This window comes from Corapipo altera, unplaced genomic scaffold (genome assembly GCF_003945725.1).
Source record: "Corapipo altera isolate COAL_440 unplaced genomic scaffold, ASM394572v1 61003, whole genome shotgun sequence".
NCBI classification, from domain to species: domain Eukaryota; kingdom Metazoa; phylum Chordata; class Aves; order Passeriformes; family Pipridae; genus Corapipo; species Corapipo altera.
Window position 1 is genome coordinate 883,033 of NW_020885014.1, and position 16,372 is coordinate 899,404.

The window sequence follows — 16,372 nt, forward strand, 5'->3', positions numbered from 1 at the left end:
TGGCATATAATGCAAGTAGCAGATTTAAAGCATGCAGGGCACGCTTCTCCTGTAAGTGCCATGAAACTTCTTGCTGCCCAATTTTGTGCCACTCTGAGCTTTTCAAATGTTCAAAAACAATCCAAGCCCCAGAAAGACAAGTACCGTGGAGAGCTATCAAACACAACCAAATGTTCAGGAAGTGTCTGAGCTGCAAACTGTTAGATGTGCTGCAAAAGTATCACATGCATGCCTTTGTCTGATGCCCTCTCCTAGGTATCTCTCACTGGCTACTACCACTGACTAATTTCTGGCATCTTCAGTGCTCACCTTAGTGAAGGATTTCTCCTCTAAGTGCAAAATATGAATGGCAACTAGATACTAGGTGTTTCTCAGACCTACAAGCAGAAAAAGGTTCAAAAACAAGATATGATCATACAGAAATATGTACACATTGAGCCATTTGTCTGATTAGTTTGACTATTTTGATCATAACTTCCTTACTGATTATTTCACACCAAACTGACATGAAACGTTGTTCCAGCTGTAAATCACCTGTAAATGAGCTGAAAATCTGACTGCTTTTCTGAACTATCACAAAAAAACCCAACCAACAAACCACTAACCGAAAAAAACCCTAAAAAACCAACTAACTGGCATCCTTTAAAACGTAATTTCTTCAAATGCATTGTAAAATACCCCTGGTATAAAACATTTTTAAATGCAGTCAGTTTATGAAGGCCACATTTGTTTCTGTACTGAAATATTTTATTCGTATTCTTTTAAACACTCATGAATGATACTAAAATTTAAAATTATACAAATTGTGTCACATTTTACCTGTCAAATTCAGTGCATTTTTGTGCATAATGTATGAAACAGGATGATCTATTATTAATGTTTGTATGTAAACCTTTTCATACCAAAAACAAAAAAAGGGAAGATTTTTGGCAAATAATGTTGTGAGCCCACAGATGGATTTTGATATGTAATAGAGAAGAAGAGCAGTTTAGTGGGAAAAGGTTTTGAATATTCATGTTAAATACATCATGAAGACTTGATCATTTTTAAACAGCTGACAGCATTCATTTTAAGGTTGAATTTTTAATACTGTTCTACTGGTCCTACATGACCATTTCTGACCAGCTCCTGTGATACAAAACATTTTACATCACACAGACTCCTGTGATTGATTAGGTAACTTAACAATACACACTTGACAACTAAAAAGGAAGTGAAGGACAGCTCTAAACGAAAGAAGAATAAAAAAAGCATGTTTAATGCAGGAATCTGGGCTTAGTAGCTTTTAGTAAAATTCCAGTTTCCACCAGTACTGCTATCATGTCCATTTTAAGCACATTCTCATTTTCCTCTGGCTGGAACAGCAGAAGCAGCTCTTTTCCAAAAGCAAGACTCCAAGGTCTGCACACACATATTTTAATATAATTGATATTACATCAGTTATAAGCAGATAAAATATTTTTATAGTATTGGTATAGCATTATCTGGAGATCATAAAGCTCTTTTTTCTGATATAAAAAGAAGATAATTTCTCTATGAGAGAATTTTACAACCCTTCTCTATGAGAGAAATTATCCTTTATGTTACATGTTTATATATGCTTGGATGTTTGTATACGTTCGTATGTTTGTATAGTTGTATGTTTATATTTTGTATGTTTATATATGTTTGCACGTTTATATATGACTGTATATACATGTATGTAATGTGTATTTATGTTTCGCTTTACTGTACGCGGCACTCAGTGCCCTCGTCTGGCTGACAGAGTGGTGTCGGGTGACAGGCTGGGCTGGATGCCCTTAGAGCTCTTCCCCACCCCAAACGACACCGACTCCCTGGACTACCACATTTTTCCAGGCTGTCACGTGATGAGGGAGCAGCGGCCATTCTTGGGGCAGGTCCTGGCAGCTGCGTGCGAGCCGCACAAACAACTCTCCCTCCGCAGCAGGGAGGGATGGAAGGCAGAAGATGCTGATTTGGGAGCGGCGTCTGGCTCCGTTTTGGCTCGTGGTCCATCCTGGCTCGGTAAGGAGGGAAGAGCACAAAGATCTTGAGCTGATCTGAGACAGGAGCTCTCACGCAGCTGCCAGGACCCACCTGGGGAGTCGCTCTGCGCACGCGTCCCGCTCCCTTCCCTTCCTCCTCCCCCTCTTCTTCCCTGTTTTCCCTCTTTCTCTGTTTTGCCTCCTGTTTTTCCTCTCCCTGCCCCCCTCCACCGCGGCCATGGGGAAGCTGAACGTGGTGATGCTGCGGTATCTGTCCCGGGAGCACTTCAGGGTGCTGACGGCGGTGAGCGGGGCCGGGCCGGGCCGGGTGGGACCACGTGTGGTGTCCGTGCCCTCCCCCCCTCCCCCAGGCTCCTCGCTGGGGGTTCCTGAGGGGCAGGGACCTGGTCAGGCCGAAATCTGCTTCGGCCACCCGGATGGGAGGGAGCGGTGAGGGCAGGGGGGCGCTGGGGGTGCTGAGTTGGTCCCTGGGAGTGGCCAGAGGGTCCTGGGTGGGCCCCTGGGGATGCTCAGGGGGTCACTGGGGCTGCCCAGGGGGTCCCGGGTGGTCGCTGGGGATGCCCAGGGAATGCTTAGGTGGTCACTCGGGATGTCCAAGGGGTCCCTAGTGGTCCCTGGGGATACCCAGGGGTTCCTGGGTGGTCCCTGGGGATGCTCAGGGTGTCCCTGGGGATGCTCAAGGTGTCCCAGGGGATGCCGAGGGGATCACTGGGGATGCCTAAGGGGTCCTGGCTCATCCCTGGGGACACTGGGGTTGCTCAGGTGGTCAGTCAGGATGACACCCAGGATATCCCTAGTGGTCACTGTGGATGCCCAGAGGGTAGCTGGGGGTGCCCAGGGGATCCCAAGTGGTTGCTGGGGATGCTCAGGGGATCCTTGAGAATGCTCAGCAGATCCCTGGGGATGCTCACGGGGTCACTAGGGATGCCCAGGGGGTCTTGTGTTGATGCTCGGGATGCTTAGGGGATGCTCAGGGGGTCGCTGGGGATACCCAGATGATCATGGAGGATGCCCAAGGGGTCCTGGGTGTTTGCTGGGGATGCTCAGCAGGTCACTGGGGATGCTCAGGTGGTCCCAGGAGTTCCTTGGGAACACACACACCCCCAGCAAGGTTACATCATCAGCATCACCAGGTCTCCACTCATGGTGTCTGGGACTAAAATCTAATGAGCCACTCTCATCTTCTGGCTGTAACTGAAGAATTCCCCAGGCTGAACTGGCTGACACATTATTTTTGTTTATCTGTTTTTAGGTGGAAATGGGCATGAAGAACCATGAAATAGTTCCTGCCAGCTTGGTCGCTTCCATTGCCAACCTCAAACACGGCGGCTGCAACAAAATTCTGAGGGAGCTGGTGAAGCACAAACTTCTGGCTTATGAACAAACCAAAAGTGAGTTTGAGTTTTGTGTTGGGACTCCCTTTTTCAGTCTGTTCCAAGTGCCTCAGCTGTACATGCACAACAGGTTGGGATGTGTGAGCAGTTGTGACGCCTTCTCTTGGACTTGCCTGGGGAATGTGGGTTTGTGCAGCGCCAAGTGCTGTGTCTGCTGAGCTGTGTATACCTACAGAGATGACAGGCAGAAAAGAGATGGACAGCTCACTTTTTTGCTCAGAATAAAATAAAAAGAACCATTTAAAGCAATGTTCAAGTGCATGTAGGAATCAACCCAAGTGAGCTTCATCCTTACAGTTCTGGAACAGACTGCAGAGTCCTTGGACATTTTGCCCCCCAGGAACAGCTACTGAAGCAGTTTTTATTCCTTGCCACATGGCAAGTTGTGCAGGCCTTTCCCCATTCCCTTCAGCCTTTTAGTTGCATCTGGCCCTGCAAACATACTGGGGGAGTCTGCAGGAAATATCTGTTCTTTTTGTCCCAGTTCTTCAGAGGAGTAAGGGTTTCTGTACTTCATCGCAACAATCCCAGGTCCCTCCTGTGTCACCTATATGTGTATCTTCCCAAATGCTGGCTTTTCCCAGGCAGTTTAAGGTACTGCCATTGCCTCTTTTAGAGACAGGCAGCACTTCTGTCTCTTGCACAGCTGTCAATTTTCCTAAGTTGTGGGAATTGAAACATCTTTACCTTTCCGTCAAATTGGACTGATAAGGAGCTAAGGGGTGAAATATTACTTGGGTATAAGCTGAAGCAAGACTAAAATGAGGCTTATTTTAAATGTGATGTATACATAATAAGGAATGAAATTTCTTTTATTTCTACCCAGCTGTCCAGGGTTACCGGTTAACTAATGCAGGATATGATTACCTTGCTCTGAAAACTCTCTCTTCCAGACAAGTCATCACTTCTGTAGGAAACCAGATGGGTGTTGGCAAAGAATCAGGTAAATAAAATAACATTTTTAATAATTTTCTTAAAGCTTTAATGTTGCAAATATTTTGCCAGAAATTAGGTGAGTTTTCCTCTGGATACTTGCATCAGTTAATCTGTGAAACACCAGGATCAGTCATTCAAATAGTACGTGAGGCTTTTGGCTACATTTGAATATTTCTTAACAAGAATGCTTTTGTCCATTGCCCATTTTGTTTGGTTCTTAGTTCATCACTTAAAAAGGTGCTTTGCAGGCAGATGCTGCTTGTCTCGTGCTTTGTGAAGAGCTTCAGACCATTTTAGCAAAACCAAAATTTCAGCTTTTTCACCTCAATTAAAAATAAGGCAGTAAAGTAAAATAGGCTCATAACCATTGTAATACTATCTTCGTTCTTCCTATGTTCGTGTAATTTGACACAGGATGTAGCTTCTGTAATTGGAGAAGGGGATTATTGGGGGACAAATGCTCAAAATGAAACACAGGCTATTTTAACAGTGTTTAAATTAAGAGTCTGCCCCCTTGGGTTGGTTGTCCACTCAGCAGAAAGGAGTGGCTCCTCCAGAGTGTGATTAAGAACAGCATCTGCCCTGGATTTCCCTCAAGAAGAGCCCTTTGCTGTGCAGATAGTCCAGGGGTGTTAAATCTGAATGTAGGAATCTTAAGCTGAAAGGTTTTTCTCTGAAAAGATGAACTCTTGAAACATGTTCCACATCACATCAGTATTTCTTCTAGTGGAGTAACATGAACTCTTCAACAGTAACTTCTTCATGTTCAGATCTCTGATACACAGGCTGTAAATTCAGCTGCCTTTACTGCAGTAGAACATGCCATGCCAGAAATGGTGAGAAGTAACAAAGTTACTGTGGCTTGCTAGATATCATTTGTTCCTTAGATCAGTGCCCTTGTGTGTCTTCTAGACATTTATATTGTTGCAAACGAAGAGGAGCAACAGTTTGCACTGAAATTACACCGCCTTGGAAGAACCTCCTTCCGCAGTTTGAAGAATAAACGTGACTACCACAAGCACAGACACAAAATGTCATGGCTGTATTTATCTAGGATAGCGGCAATGAAGGAGTTTGCCTACATGAAGGTAGGTGGCCACTCATAGTGTCAGCAGTTGTGTAACAGACTGGAAGGTGCCTTTCAGACTGCCTTTTGATCAGCCTATGTTTTCAGGACTGGTAGGATTTAGGCTTTAGTTTTTTCTTTCCCCTGATGAACTTAAAGTAAACATTTCAAAGACTTTCAGTACTATATGTTCTGTACAATTTCCATAAGCTTTGCCATGGAAATCACATGGAACAGAAGCATAGTGTCAGTGAATTTGAGTTTGACATTGTTATTTATGGATAGATAATCTATGTTTCACCAGCTTTGCAGTTTTTCCTTTAAAATTCATTGCATAAACTTGCAAACAGCTGAAATTTCTTAAAATTCTTTTATCTTTTAATCTACTGTTTTTTCAGCTGTTGCTGTGCTATTGAGGGAAGTCTTTTAGTCCAGACTAGTGTTTTGATCTGAAAAGGCACACTTTGTCCTTCACTGTGGGGAAAGATTTAATTTCCAAGAATATATTGCCACTCTCAGTTATGGATTTTTTGACCTGCTGAAAAAAACACAGATAATGTACAGCAATTGAAATATAACAGTGGAAGACTATTTATAAAAAACTAGTTTTCCTTTCTTTTTTTGTGCTGTTCAAGAGTAGTATACATATTAAATACGATTTTCTGTTTTCTCAAAAAAATCCTTTGATGGGCTCTACCAGTGGCCTCCACAGAAGGAGAAAGAACTAAGACCCTCACTAGGACCTCTTTTTTGGTTTAGGTGGTCCAACTGGTAAAGCATTATGTGGTCAGAACTTGTGGGAATATAATTGTGGGGGTCACGTTTCTTTGAACAGAGGGTTGGGAGGTGGATTAGTTATGTGCTAAAAAGCAGTAATAGTGTAACACTTAAATAACAAAAGGTGTATTTATATTGCTTTAACTTGGGACTCTGTCTTAGAAAAAAATTCACTGGTAACAACAGAATGAGTAAAAAGAGAATGAACCCGTAAAAAAGTTGAGTGGATCAAGTGAATGGATAAATGTGCATTAGAAAAGGCAAACAGGAGAGCTCCAAAATATTATGACCGACCTTTGGTTAATCTTCAATGTGGTGTAATGCTCATTATTAATACTTAAAAATGAACTTAGATGTCAATGTGTAATGTTTTGTTAACTATTTAATTTTAATTTTTTATCGTGTTGCCTCTCTCCAGGCTTTGCATGACAGAAATTTTCCTGTTCCAAGGCCCATAGACTACAACAGGCATGCAGTTGTTATGGAACTTGTTGATGGCTATCCTTTGTAAGTAGTGAGGGTTTAATTTGCTGTGTTACAGAGACCCTAACAATGCTAAGTTAAGAAAGGTGACAGGGTTAGGGTTTTTCCTTGGCTTGTGAATGAATTCTGACTTCACCATGCTGAATAATGCCCTCCAGCCTATGCTCACTAGTATTCTATTTGATAGGGTTTTGCTTCTCTTATATTTTTATTCAGAGAGACGTTTTTTTCCTTAGTCCAAGTAAGGAATTTATTCCTTAATTACTTAACTTCTGATGAGAGCATAAGATTACCTAAAACAGGAGAGACATAAAAGTTTACTGATCCAATATTTAAATAGTGCGTTATGACAGTGGTGCTTGATGGCAGTCAGTGAGTGTGAGTTTAAATGAAATTTAGCCTGGGTATAAGGAGACATCTTTCCCTGTTGAGGACAGAGAGGCAGTGGCACAAGTTGCTTGGGGAGGTTGCACAGCCTTTTTACATCCCTGGAATTTTTCTATCCCAACCAGACACAGACCTGAGCAATTTGGTATGGTCTCAGAGTTGACTCAGCTTTGAGGAGGGTGTTGGACCTGAGACCTGAGAGCCTTTTTAACTTGAATTACCCTGGCATTCTGTCAGATGTATTTCATATAACTTCTCTGTATTTTTAAGTTAAGTTTTCCAAAGTTCAGAATATTTTATTTAACTTTTCAGGTGCCAGGTGCACCACATGGAAGATCCTGCTGCTGTCTACAGTGAATTAATGGATCTGATTGTAAAACTTGCCAATCACGGTCTGATTCATGGGGACTTCAATGAATTTAATCTCATCTTGGATAATGATGATCATGCCACTTTGATTGATTTCCCTCAGATGATGTCAATATCGCATGCAAATGCTGAGTGGTGGGTTCAAATTTAAAGGTATTTTCTGAGTAAATGCTGTTGACAGCAAACAGTCAACCATGGCTTGTTTCCAAAAGTCTGTTTCTTTTTCTGTCACCGTTGTCATGCAGCACAAGCAACATTCCAAACAAAGAACAAGTAGAAATGTCTCTGTAGAATAAATACATAATTAATTGTTTTTCAGAGATAATAATATTGTTCAGTTAGGAAACAAATTTACACTGCATCCAGTTTCTCTTCCTAGATTGTTGTCTTGGAGTCACTGATAGAAATAATTAAAAAAAGAAAAGCAATAAAAGACAAGAAATGTAGGGTAAAAGTTTCTTATTGCAGTAGACTTCATTGATTTTTTTTTGTTTGTAAAATTCTGTGCTTTTTACAGGTATTTTGACAGAGATGTTAACTGTATTAAGGAGTTCTTTAAGAAACGTTTCACCTACGAGAGTGAGCTCTTCCCAACATTCAAAGACATCAGGTAGAAACAACCAGATGAACTTGAGTTCTCTTATTTATGGCATTATTGTTGGTTTTGTGGAAAACAAATGGGTGCCTGTGAGAGATGCATGTACAAGAATTAAAAAAAATAGGCCCAACTATGCAATTTTAAAGTATATTTCTATCATTCCTGTTGTGTTTTCTTCAACCAAAGTTACCGTAAGTGGTCTTCAAAAGCTAAAGTGTGCTTTGAAATGCTGTGCTGCCTCCTTTGTCTGTCTTCTTGCAACTAAGGAAGAGAGATCAATCTGAAAGCCTAATCCAAATGATAAATGTCCAGGAATGTTAACAGTGATGCAGAATCAGCCTGTTTGGCGGTTCTGATATATTGAGGATTAATCTCGGTTTCCATTTTAAATCTGCTTTTAAAATGCTCATAAATATGGTGACTGCCTCTTCAAGCATTACATTCCAACTTTTCTTCCTAATATCTTTTTTCCCTTTGGAAAAGTAAAGCAATATTTCATTCATTTTAAGGCTGAAGCTGTTGCAATGAAAATGGCTTCCTTTCATTCTCAGCACTTTCCCAAAGGGATCTCAGACTTGAGTCAGTCTCTGTGTGTCAGTGACCCTTTATTACTCTGTTTGCTTCAGCATACTTTGAACTTAAAACCAAATGGTTTTCCTGCTAAAGTAAAACAATTTCCTGTAAATAAACATAAATGCAGGTTGTGGAGATGGAATCATCTTCTGTAGAAGTTTTCTTCTCTCAGGTCACATTCTGTTTATATTTTACCTAAAGCGCAGCACTGTCGTGTGTGTTTCAGGAGAGTATGTCCTCTTTGTTAACAGGATAGGTAATTACAGTCTAACTTGATTAGCATTATTAATCCAAAATGTAGCACATTGGTAGCTTGATAATTTAGCCTATTAAACGCAAACATCCCTCTTTCACAGGAGAGAGTGTTCTCTTGATAAAGAGATTGCTGCCAGTGGCTATGCAAAAGAAATGCAGGAAGATGATGACCTGCTTTATCCATCAGGTTCTGACAAGGATGACAACACAACAGAGGTACTAGAGTTTGTAGAAGATGCTGAGAACAAACTCAATTTCTTCAGCAAAGATGGAGAAAATAATGAAGACATGTATGAAGTGGGTGATTTATCGGAAAGCAGGACCTCTGACAACGCCGTGTGTAGCAGTGAGGAAGAGGCTGATACAGCTGAAAGTAGAGAAAATACACAAAGGCTGAGTATGGCAGAGTTGAGTTCAGCTTTGGAGAAAGCTGGAGGGCAGGCTATGCTTTGGAAGTGCAGTGGAGATGCAGAGAGTTCAGCGATTACTTCTTTTAAAGGCAAAAGCATAAACAAAAATGCTGCTGAAGTGGAAAATCAGAGGGGTCGAAGAGGGTCCTGTAAGGACAAGGAGAATGAAGATGAGTGCCCAGAGCTAGTTGACTCATCAACTTTAAATGAGGAGTTCAGGCATTACAGGTAAAGATTCATAATTACTATCTAGGAGTGGATGTGGTTCCTCCCTTCCTCCCAGTAAAAGTGAATCTTTCAAGCAGCTCAAGAAGGACTGCTCTTCAGCTACCCTTGTTTAAACTGAAGACTAAAATGTAGTTTATTTTGAAAACATTGCTGTGAATATCTTTCTTTTTGGTCTTATGATTGTCTAGCTGTGTAATAGTGTCTAATGAGAAAACAAGTGTTGCACTTCGTAGACCAACCTATTTTCTATGGTGTTTTTTCCCCCCTTTTTTATTTCAATTAATATTGGTAGTGGAGTAGTTCTTTATGTTAAAATACTACTTCTTAATAACTTTTATGAGTAAATTTATAATTCAAATATTCTGTGTCAAAGTGTTCTGCTGCTTACTCAGCTGAAGTTAGCTAAAACAAGTGCCTTGGACTGTAATATTAAAATATGTTGCACTGTTTGTTGTTCTAGCTTTTAATTCCTCTCCCAACATACTTAGAAATTCCTGCTTACCTTCTAACTAGCCCCTTGTATGTGAAATTTAACTCCTGAGTTTGCTAACCCACCATGTACCTGGATGCATAGATCAAGCTCACAGTCTTCATCTGGTTTTTTGTTTTTCAGTTAAATGACTCATCAAAACATTGTGCAGGATCTAAAATGTTTCTTTTTAGTGCCCTGAGGCTTCTCTTTGTGTGCATGATACACATGTGACTGTTGTGCAACAAATTTCTTCCTTTCATGAAATGCCTGGTTTGAAAAACTAGTGTTAATATTTAAAATAGAAATGTTTTGTAGCACTTGGCATGTTCTCTTGTGAGTTTTCAGGTTGTATCGCAGGAGGTTAAGACTCAAACACGGTGCTCATAAAGGCAAAGGATGTTTGTCTTGCTAGTGGAATAATACATTGATGTATGTGTTTTATTAGTGAGGAGTGTGTCATTCCTGTTGCTGGGCACAGAACAAGGACTAAAAGTATCTCATCAGTGAGAAGCGTTGGGAGCTGCTCCACCATTCCTCCGGTAAATACTGTTGTTGTTGTTGTTATGCTCTTATTACTCTCAGACCATGTTAAATTGCACATAGCTGCCAGCACCTATTTGTAAAACTGTCCTCTGGCATTTATCATTTTTACAAAGACTGTTACCATGTCATCCGTAGCAGAATGAAGCACAGGTGCAAGTAACATGAAATTTCATAAAACTACTGCAGTTCTGTGTAAATGGCAGTCACTGTTTTTCAATGCTTATACTGTGGAGGCAGGAGACAGTCCTGACCTTGTGAATATTAACAGGAGAGAGCCTCATAACAGGAAAACTGGAGCAGGAATTGTAAATCACTCCTGACTGCCCGTCTGCCTTAGCCACACTTGTGCCAAGGAGTTGTTGTTTTCCGTTAGAAGCACTCAGATCTTTGTAATCTAAACTTTAGGAAAACCAGAGTGCTGAAAAAAAATAGGCACAAACCAAATAATTACTGCTGGACGTGAAGTGTTCTAGAAGATTATCAGCTTTTACATTTTTGTGGAAGGAATGTGTTCTGCATCAAGAGGTACTGGTCCTTTATCATCTCTCTAAGAAAAGACACTTAAAACTCCGTAAGGCAGGATTTAAAATGCTATTTATTAGACCTAAGACTATGAGAAGACAATAGGATAGATAACCCCTTTAGATCCTGGGAATCCTTGGGGTATGGCATTTAACACACATGTAGCGCTCCATGCAGACTTTGTCCATAGCAAAGAATCTCCCTTTTCAGTTAGCTGATTTGTTTTATGATTTTTTTACAAGGAAGCAACTCTGCTCATCCTTTCTGCAGTCTTGTTCGTGTTGGTGCTGAAAAAGTGCTGTTGTTGTGTTGTGTCGTGGTGCTAAATGGTCTAAAGACACTTCTGATGCCGAATTGTTTGTTTGTAGGAACTGGTGAAACAGAAGGTAAAACGTCAGCTGACCAAGCAGCAAAAGGCTGCTCTGAAGCAACGACTGCAAAAGGGAGAAGCAAATGTTTATACCAAACAACGCAGAGAAAATATGCATAACATCAAGTCAAGCTTGGATGCAGCCAGTTTCTGGGGATAATTTATTAAAGCTCTTGTGGAACGTGAGAAATGTATACAGGTGAAAGAATTAAGCTAATTTACAATCTTTTGTAATGGAGCAGTTTCTTCTATGCAAACCCTGTGTTTTTCTGGAAGTTAATAAACCTCATTCTGGTTCCTGCGATTTTGACTTGGGGGGGATTGTGTTTTGTGTTTCTGGTCAAAACCATTGACTGTAATTTACATTGTATAAGTGGTACTGGTTAAGATCACAGCAGTGATTTCCAACAGTACCTCGTTGTAAATCAATTGTACTTTGTAGTGCAGAGGATTTCTCTTAAGAGGGAAAGAAGGAAAATTTTTAAAACCAATTTCTGCAATTATACAAGTTTTTAATACATGCGTATGATGAATATGCATTCTCTGAAGCCAGCAATTCTCATATTTTCCTTCACTCTAATATCTCACATAAGGATATCAACAGAGCCTGGCCATGGTGTCTCCACTCCACTCCACCCTCCATTTCATCCCCCTTAGCATGTGCTTAAGGCTGCAGATTGTGCACGTGGGGAGTCATCGTGGAATAGGTTCCAGGCATGCTCTGCATTCCATCTGACTCCTAGCACATTACAATCCATGGAAAAGGATTCAGTTTCTATTCTCACTTGGAATCTGATTAATTCAGATGGATCTGTTAAGTGAAGGCCACTACACTTTCTGAACACAAAATATGTAGATAATGATTTGAATGAAGTGGCTAGTGAAAATAAACATGCCAAATCTTCCCATCAGAAAACGTTTTTCTGTGAGTGTCATTGCAGCATTTGTATGAGATTCTTTTCTCACTTATGGTACCATAAGTCAATGGCAACTTCACTGAATTCAGGAAACAAGCCCATAATTTAGTTTACTTGTTCCTCCCCTACTGTCCACCTTGCAATCAGAAATTATGTAAGGTTTCAGGAAAGACAAGCTCTTTGTTAGTACCAGTCTTGACCTTTGACTCAGTTGTCACAGCTACTTCCATTTCTTTTGGCTCTACAGTTCTGTGTTTATAGTAAGGCTAAAAATGAATTAAAAAAATTATCCTTGGTACCTATGCAAAGCTTCAGGAAGAGAATTAAGTGGAAAAACATAACTCCCTTGTAATCAGGATATTTTACTGTCTTTACATGCTGTATAGAATAGGAGTATTATATATTTATAGCATTTTAATACCTTTTAGTCTCTAAAATGCCATCAGATACATTTTGATTCCCAATGGAAAGTCTTAAACATTTAGTTTAGCTTATAAAGTGAAGTTACTGACATTAAATAATATGAACTTGGTAGAGTGTCTTGTTAAACAAGCCCTATTATTGCTCCCTAGTTGTAGCATGCTCAACCTTCACATTCTGTGAAAAGTGTTACATGTGAACAAATCCTAAATCTGTGGTGCAGACACATATGTTGAAATGGAATATATTTAGCATAAGTTAGTAAATGATTAAGTTGTTCTGTGTTGCTGCCTGCAATGTGGGGAGACCAGCTGGCCCAGCCTCCAGCAGCATTTTAAACCCTTATGCAGGCTAATGTGTTCCAGAATTCAATGGCCAACATCTCAGCTCAGGTAAGATGTAATGAAAATAACTTTGGTTGCTTGTAAGCAATTTTTTTCAGTAGTGAATACTTCAGAAAATAGGCTTTTCTATTCCAATCTTAAAACCTTTATTGCATTTGCAACTTTCTATTTTGAATGCAGCAGGAATTGTAAAGCTGGATGGTTTTAATTATTATTTTATTAAAGAATCATTGAAGCATAGCCTTTTTCCCTTTTCATCCACAAAATAGAAGTCTCTTGAGTTATATCTCTGGCAGTCTAGGAGTGGTGAACCTCTGAAAAGATGAGAGTTTACACTATTAGCTAGTAGTATCAAAAAAAGAAGAAAAAAGGTAATAACAGGAAAAAAGTCCTTTTAGCAAGTACTAATTTAATGACATAATTAAATCCTAAAGGCTGACTAATGTCAGGAATTTCAAAAGGCAACATATTGAAGGTAACAGATGCTAATTCTTGAATCCCCTGACTGATGGCTGACTCCATTTAAGCCTGTTCATGGGGCTTTTGTAGTCCAGGGCGTCTAAAGTATCATCTCATGAATCTTACCTGCATATAATACCTAGTTCCCAGTGACAGTAATGAAGAATACAACGTAGGCACAATTATCTTAGTTCTGTTCAGGAATGTGAATTTTGCAATAAGTTTTCCCTAAGTTTTATAAAAGATTTGACAAACACTTCTTATTTGAAGTCATACGTTCCAAAAGTCTTTTAACAGCCTGGGGAATGCTCACACTTTCAAGAGCAGAAAGATTTTTACATTTTAAGGGCAGAAAAATGTAGGCTTCTGAGGACCTTCAGAATTATTACAAAGCAATATTAGTCTTTCAGAAGATATTACTGATACATGTCTGATGCAATGCATCTTTTAGCCAGTTTTATTTCATACAACCCTTTGCCTTTTACTGGCCACAATACTGAATACATCCTGTATATATATATTGGATATATCTGGATCATGGTCAATCCAAAGTTGCAGCTTTGAGAAGATTTTAAGCCTTTGACTGTGATTAACTTGAAATCGTAATTGTTATTCTATTCTGGGAGCTGTTAAATTGGTAAATAGTTAACTGGTTACTGAGCTAGTTAGATATGAAAAAAACTGAATGGCATGCAAGAACTATTTTGTTGAAGACACTGGAAGCTGTAGACTGGAGCAGTGTAATCAAAACCTCAGTAGTAGAAACCAACTGGTATTATACTTCGCTCTCCTTTTGTTTGCTTTTCTTTCTGCTCCCTGTGAGCAAAAAACTTTTGATGAAGATGTGTGTGTGAAGGCACAAGGGAATGCAGGGATGGACGTCCCATTGTGACACTACTGGTTGGTGGATACATCACGGGGTGGTGGATTGTGACATCATCAGGGAATTGTGACCTTGCATTCCTTGCTATTCACGTTCAGGTGCGAGACGTCCCATTGTGACATCAGTGAGTGGCAGATGTGACATGATTGTGATGTCATGTCCCTCTCTGATTATACTTGGGTGCTGCCAGAGCCTGGGTCAGACTGGCTCCAGCCCTACAGTGCCTGTGAGTGGGAGCAGCTCCTGGTCCTCAGCTCCCCCCCACCTGCTGGGACCAGACATGGCCACGCAGACACAGTGGAGCTGCCCCATCTGCCACAACACTCGGAATGATGTGGCTTCCACACTGCCCTGCCGCCACCAGTTCTGCCTGGGCTGCATCCTGCGGTGGGCAAAGACAACCCCAGCGTGCCCACTCTGCAGCAGGCCAGTGGAGACTGTCAGGTTCTCTGAGCGGGGCGTGCAGGATTACATCCAGTTTGAAATCACAGCCTCCGAGGAACAAACAGAGACCAACCATCAGGCAAGGAGAGCTCGCTTCTGCCTGGCTGAGAACAGCCCTCAGCGCCCTGTGGTGCCCAGTCCACCTTCTCCACAGGGAACACTGTCCCCAGCTGGACAGGAGGATGCAGGGACAGAGCCCGTGGGTGGCATCCTGCCCGAGGCATGGGCAGCACTTTTCCGGTGCCAACAGCACGTCCTGGACCCTGCACGGTCCTGGCTGCGCCAGAGGCTGGCTGCACTCTATGGGGAGCAGTGGTGGAGGGTAGAGGCTGCAGAGGGGTCCATCCTGCATGGCCTCTGTGCCTGCGGGCTGCATGCTGAGGTCCTGGTGGAGGTGCTGGAGCCCCTTCTCAGCAGGCACACAGCACCACTGATCCATGACATCATCAGTGTCATCGTGAGCCAGTGCAGCCAGGAGGCACAGAGGCTGCAGGGCTTCCACCACACCAGAGACGAGGACAACAGGCCTGTGGCCAGTGCTGGCTCCAGCAGCTCCCAGGACAGAACTCCCACCAGCAGCCCTGCAGGCTCCAAGGTGGAGGAGGGAGCTAGTACATCACACACCGGCCTCCAAGGGAGTCCCAGCTGCCCCCCAGCTGTGCCTGACCCTGCAGAGCAGGACCAGCGCTGGGAGGGGCTGGAGCAGCCAGAGGGGGCAGGTCCCTGTGCCCAGGGCAGCAGCCGCAGCCCCTCTGCTCCTTGACGGGGCAGGGACTACTCACCCAGGGGATCCCAGCAACCCTCAAAGAGGAGGGTCCCTAGCCCTCAGGATTCTTCTCAGCCCAGCAAGAGGTGGCCTCGCAGGTGGCAGTAGCAGGGCTCCAGAAACTCTTTAACCAAGCAGAAGCAAATAAATTACTATTTCCCTGACAAAGTCTTGAGGTGCTGCTTTCTCCCCCTTATGGTGCCTTTCCCTGCCTCTCAGGCCCAACAGTCATCCAAAGGCCCCCAGAGCTCCCAGGGCCATTCCAGCAGCAAGCACCTCCTCACACCGAAATCCCGCTGCAGTTGCTGTGGGGGAAGGGCTTCTAAAACAGTGGTTGTCCTGTAAGATGTGTGGGGCTGCCTGCAGACAGGATTCACCCCACAGGAGCCTGGGTGGCAAGAACATGCTCCCAGGAGGAGGCTACCTCACCTGGTGGCCTTCTATGAGGGACTGGCCTTGTCCCAGTAGACAAGGGAAGGGTTGCAAGTGCCACTGATCTGGAATTCTGTGAGGCCTTTGACACAGTTCCTACAACATCCTTCCCTTCAATGGCAGAGAGATAGATTAGGACAAAGGCTTAAAACCGAGTGTGGGTCAGCAGACATGTAAGCATAAATCCTGCTTAAAATAAGGAATCAAAATGTATCCTGAAAAGCAGGACCAGCACCAGGATGAGCCATCTCTCCCCAGCCTGCTAATCACGGAGACATGGAGATAGAAAAGGACTTGGAAGGGTTGCCAGAGGCCAGC

At 42.3% G+C, this 16,372-nt stretch overlaps 2 protein-coding genes and 1 long non-coding RNA gene across 3 annotated transcripts; 2 read left to right on the forward strand and 1 right to left on the reverse strand.

The window, feature by feature from the left end:
- The first annotated feature begins 2,107 nt into the window (after positions 1-2,107).
- RIOK2 (RIO kinase 2) lies at positions 2,108-11,693 on the forward strand. The gene is made up of 10 exons (XM_027667602.1): positions 2,108-2,289; positions 3,259-3,397; positions 4,227-4,343; positions 5,249-5,424; positions 6,598-6,686; positions 7,362-7,553; positions 7,936-8,028; positions 8,946-9,482; positions 10,400-10,493; positions 11,388-11,693. The coding sequence occupies exons 1-10, from the start codon at positions 2,224-2,226 to the stop codon at positions 11,547-11,549; spliced, it is 1,665 nt and encodes a 554-aa protein (XP_027523403.1). The 5' UTR covers positions 2,108-2,223; the 3' UTR covers positions 11,550-11,693.
- Positions 11,694-13,272: 1,579 nt separating this feature from the next.
- Positions 13,273-14,399, reverse strand: LOC113958950. Its single transcript, XR_003531659.1, has 2 exons — positions 13,656-14,399; positions 13,273-13,384 (listed from the first exon to the last, which is right to left on the reverse strand). It is a non-coding gene; the product is annotated as an uncharacterized LOC113958950 (long non-coding RNA).
- A 179-nt stretch (positions 14,400-14,578) lies between these two features.
- Positions 14,579-15,786, forward strand: LOC113958949. Its single transcript, XM_027667603.1, has one exon. It carries the CDS (start codon positions 14,693-14,695, stop codon positions 15,617-15,619), a length of 927 nt encoding a protein of 308 aa, XP_027523404.1. The 5' UTR covers positions 14,579-14,692; the 3' UTR covers positions 15,620-15,786.
- Positions 15,787-16,372: the final 586 nt, after the last annotated feature.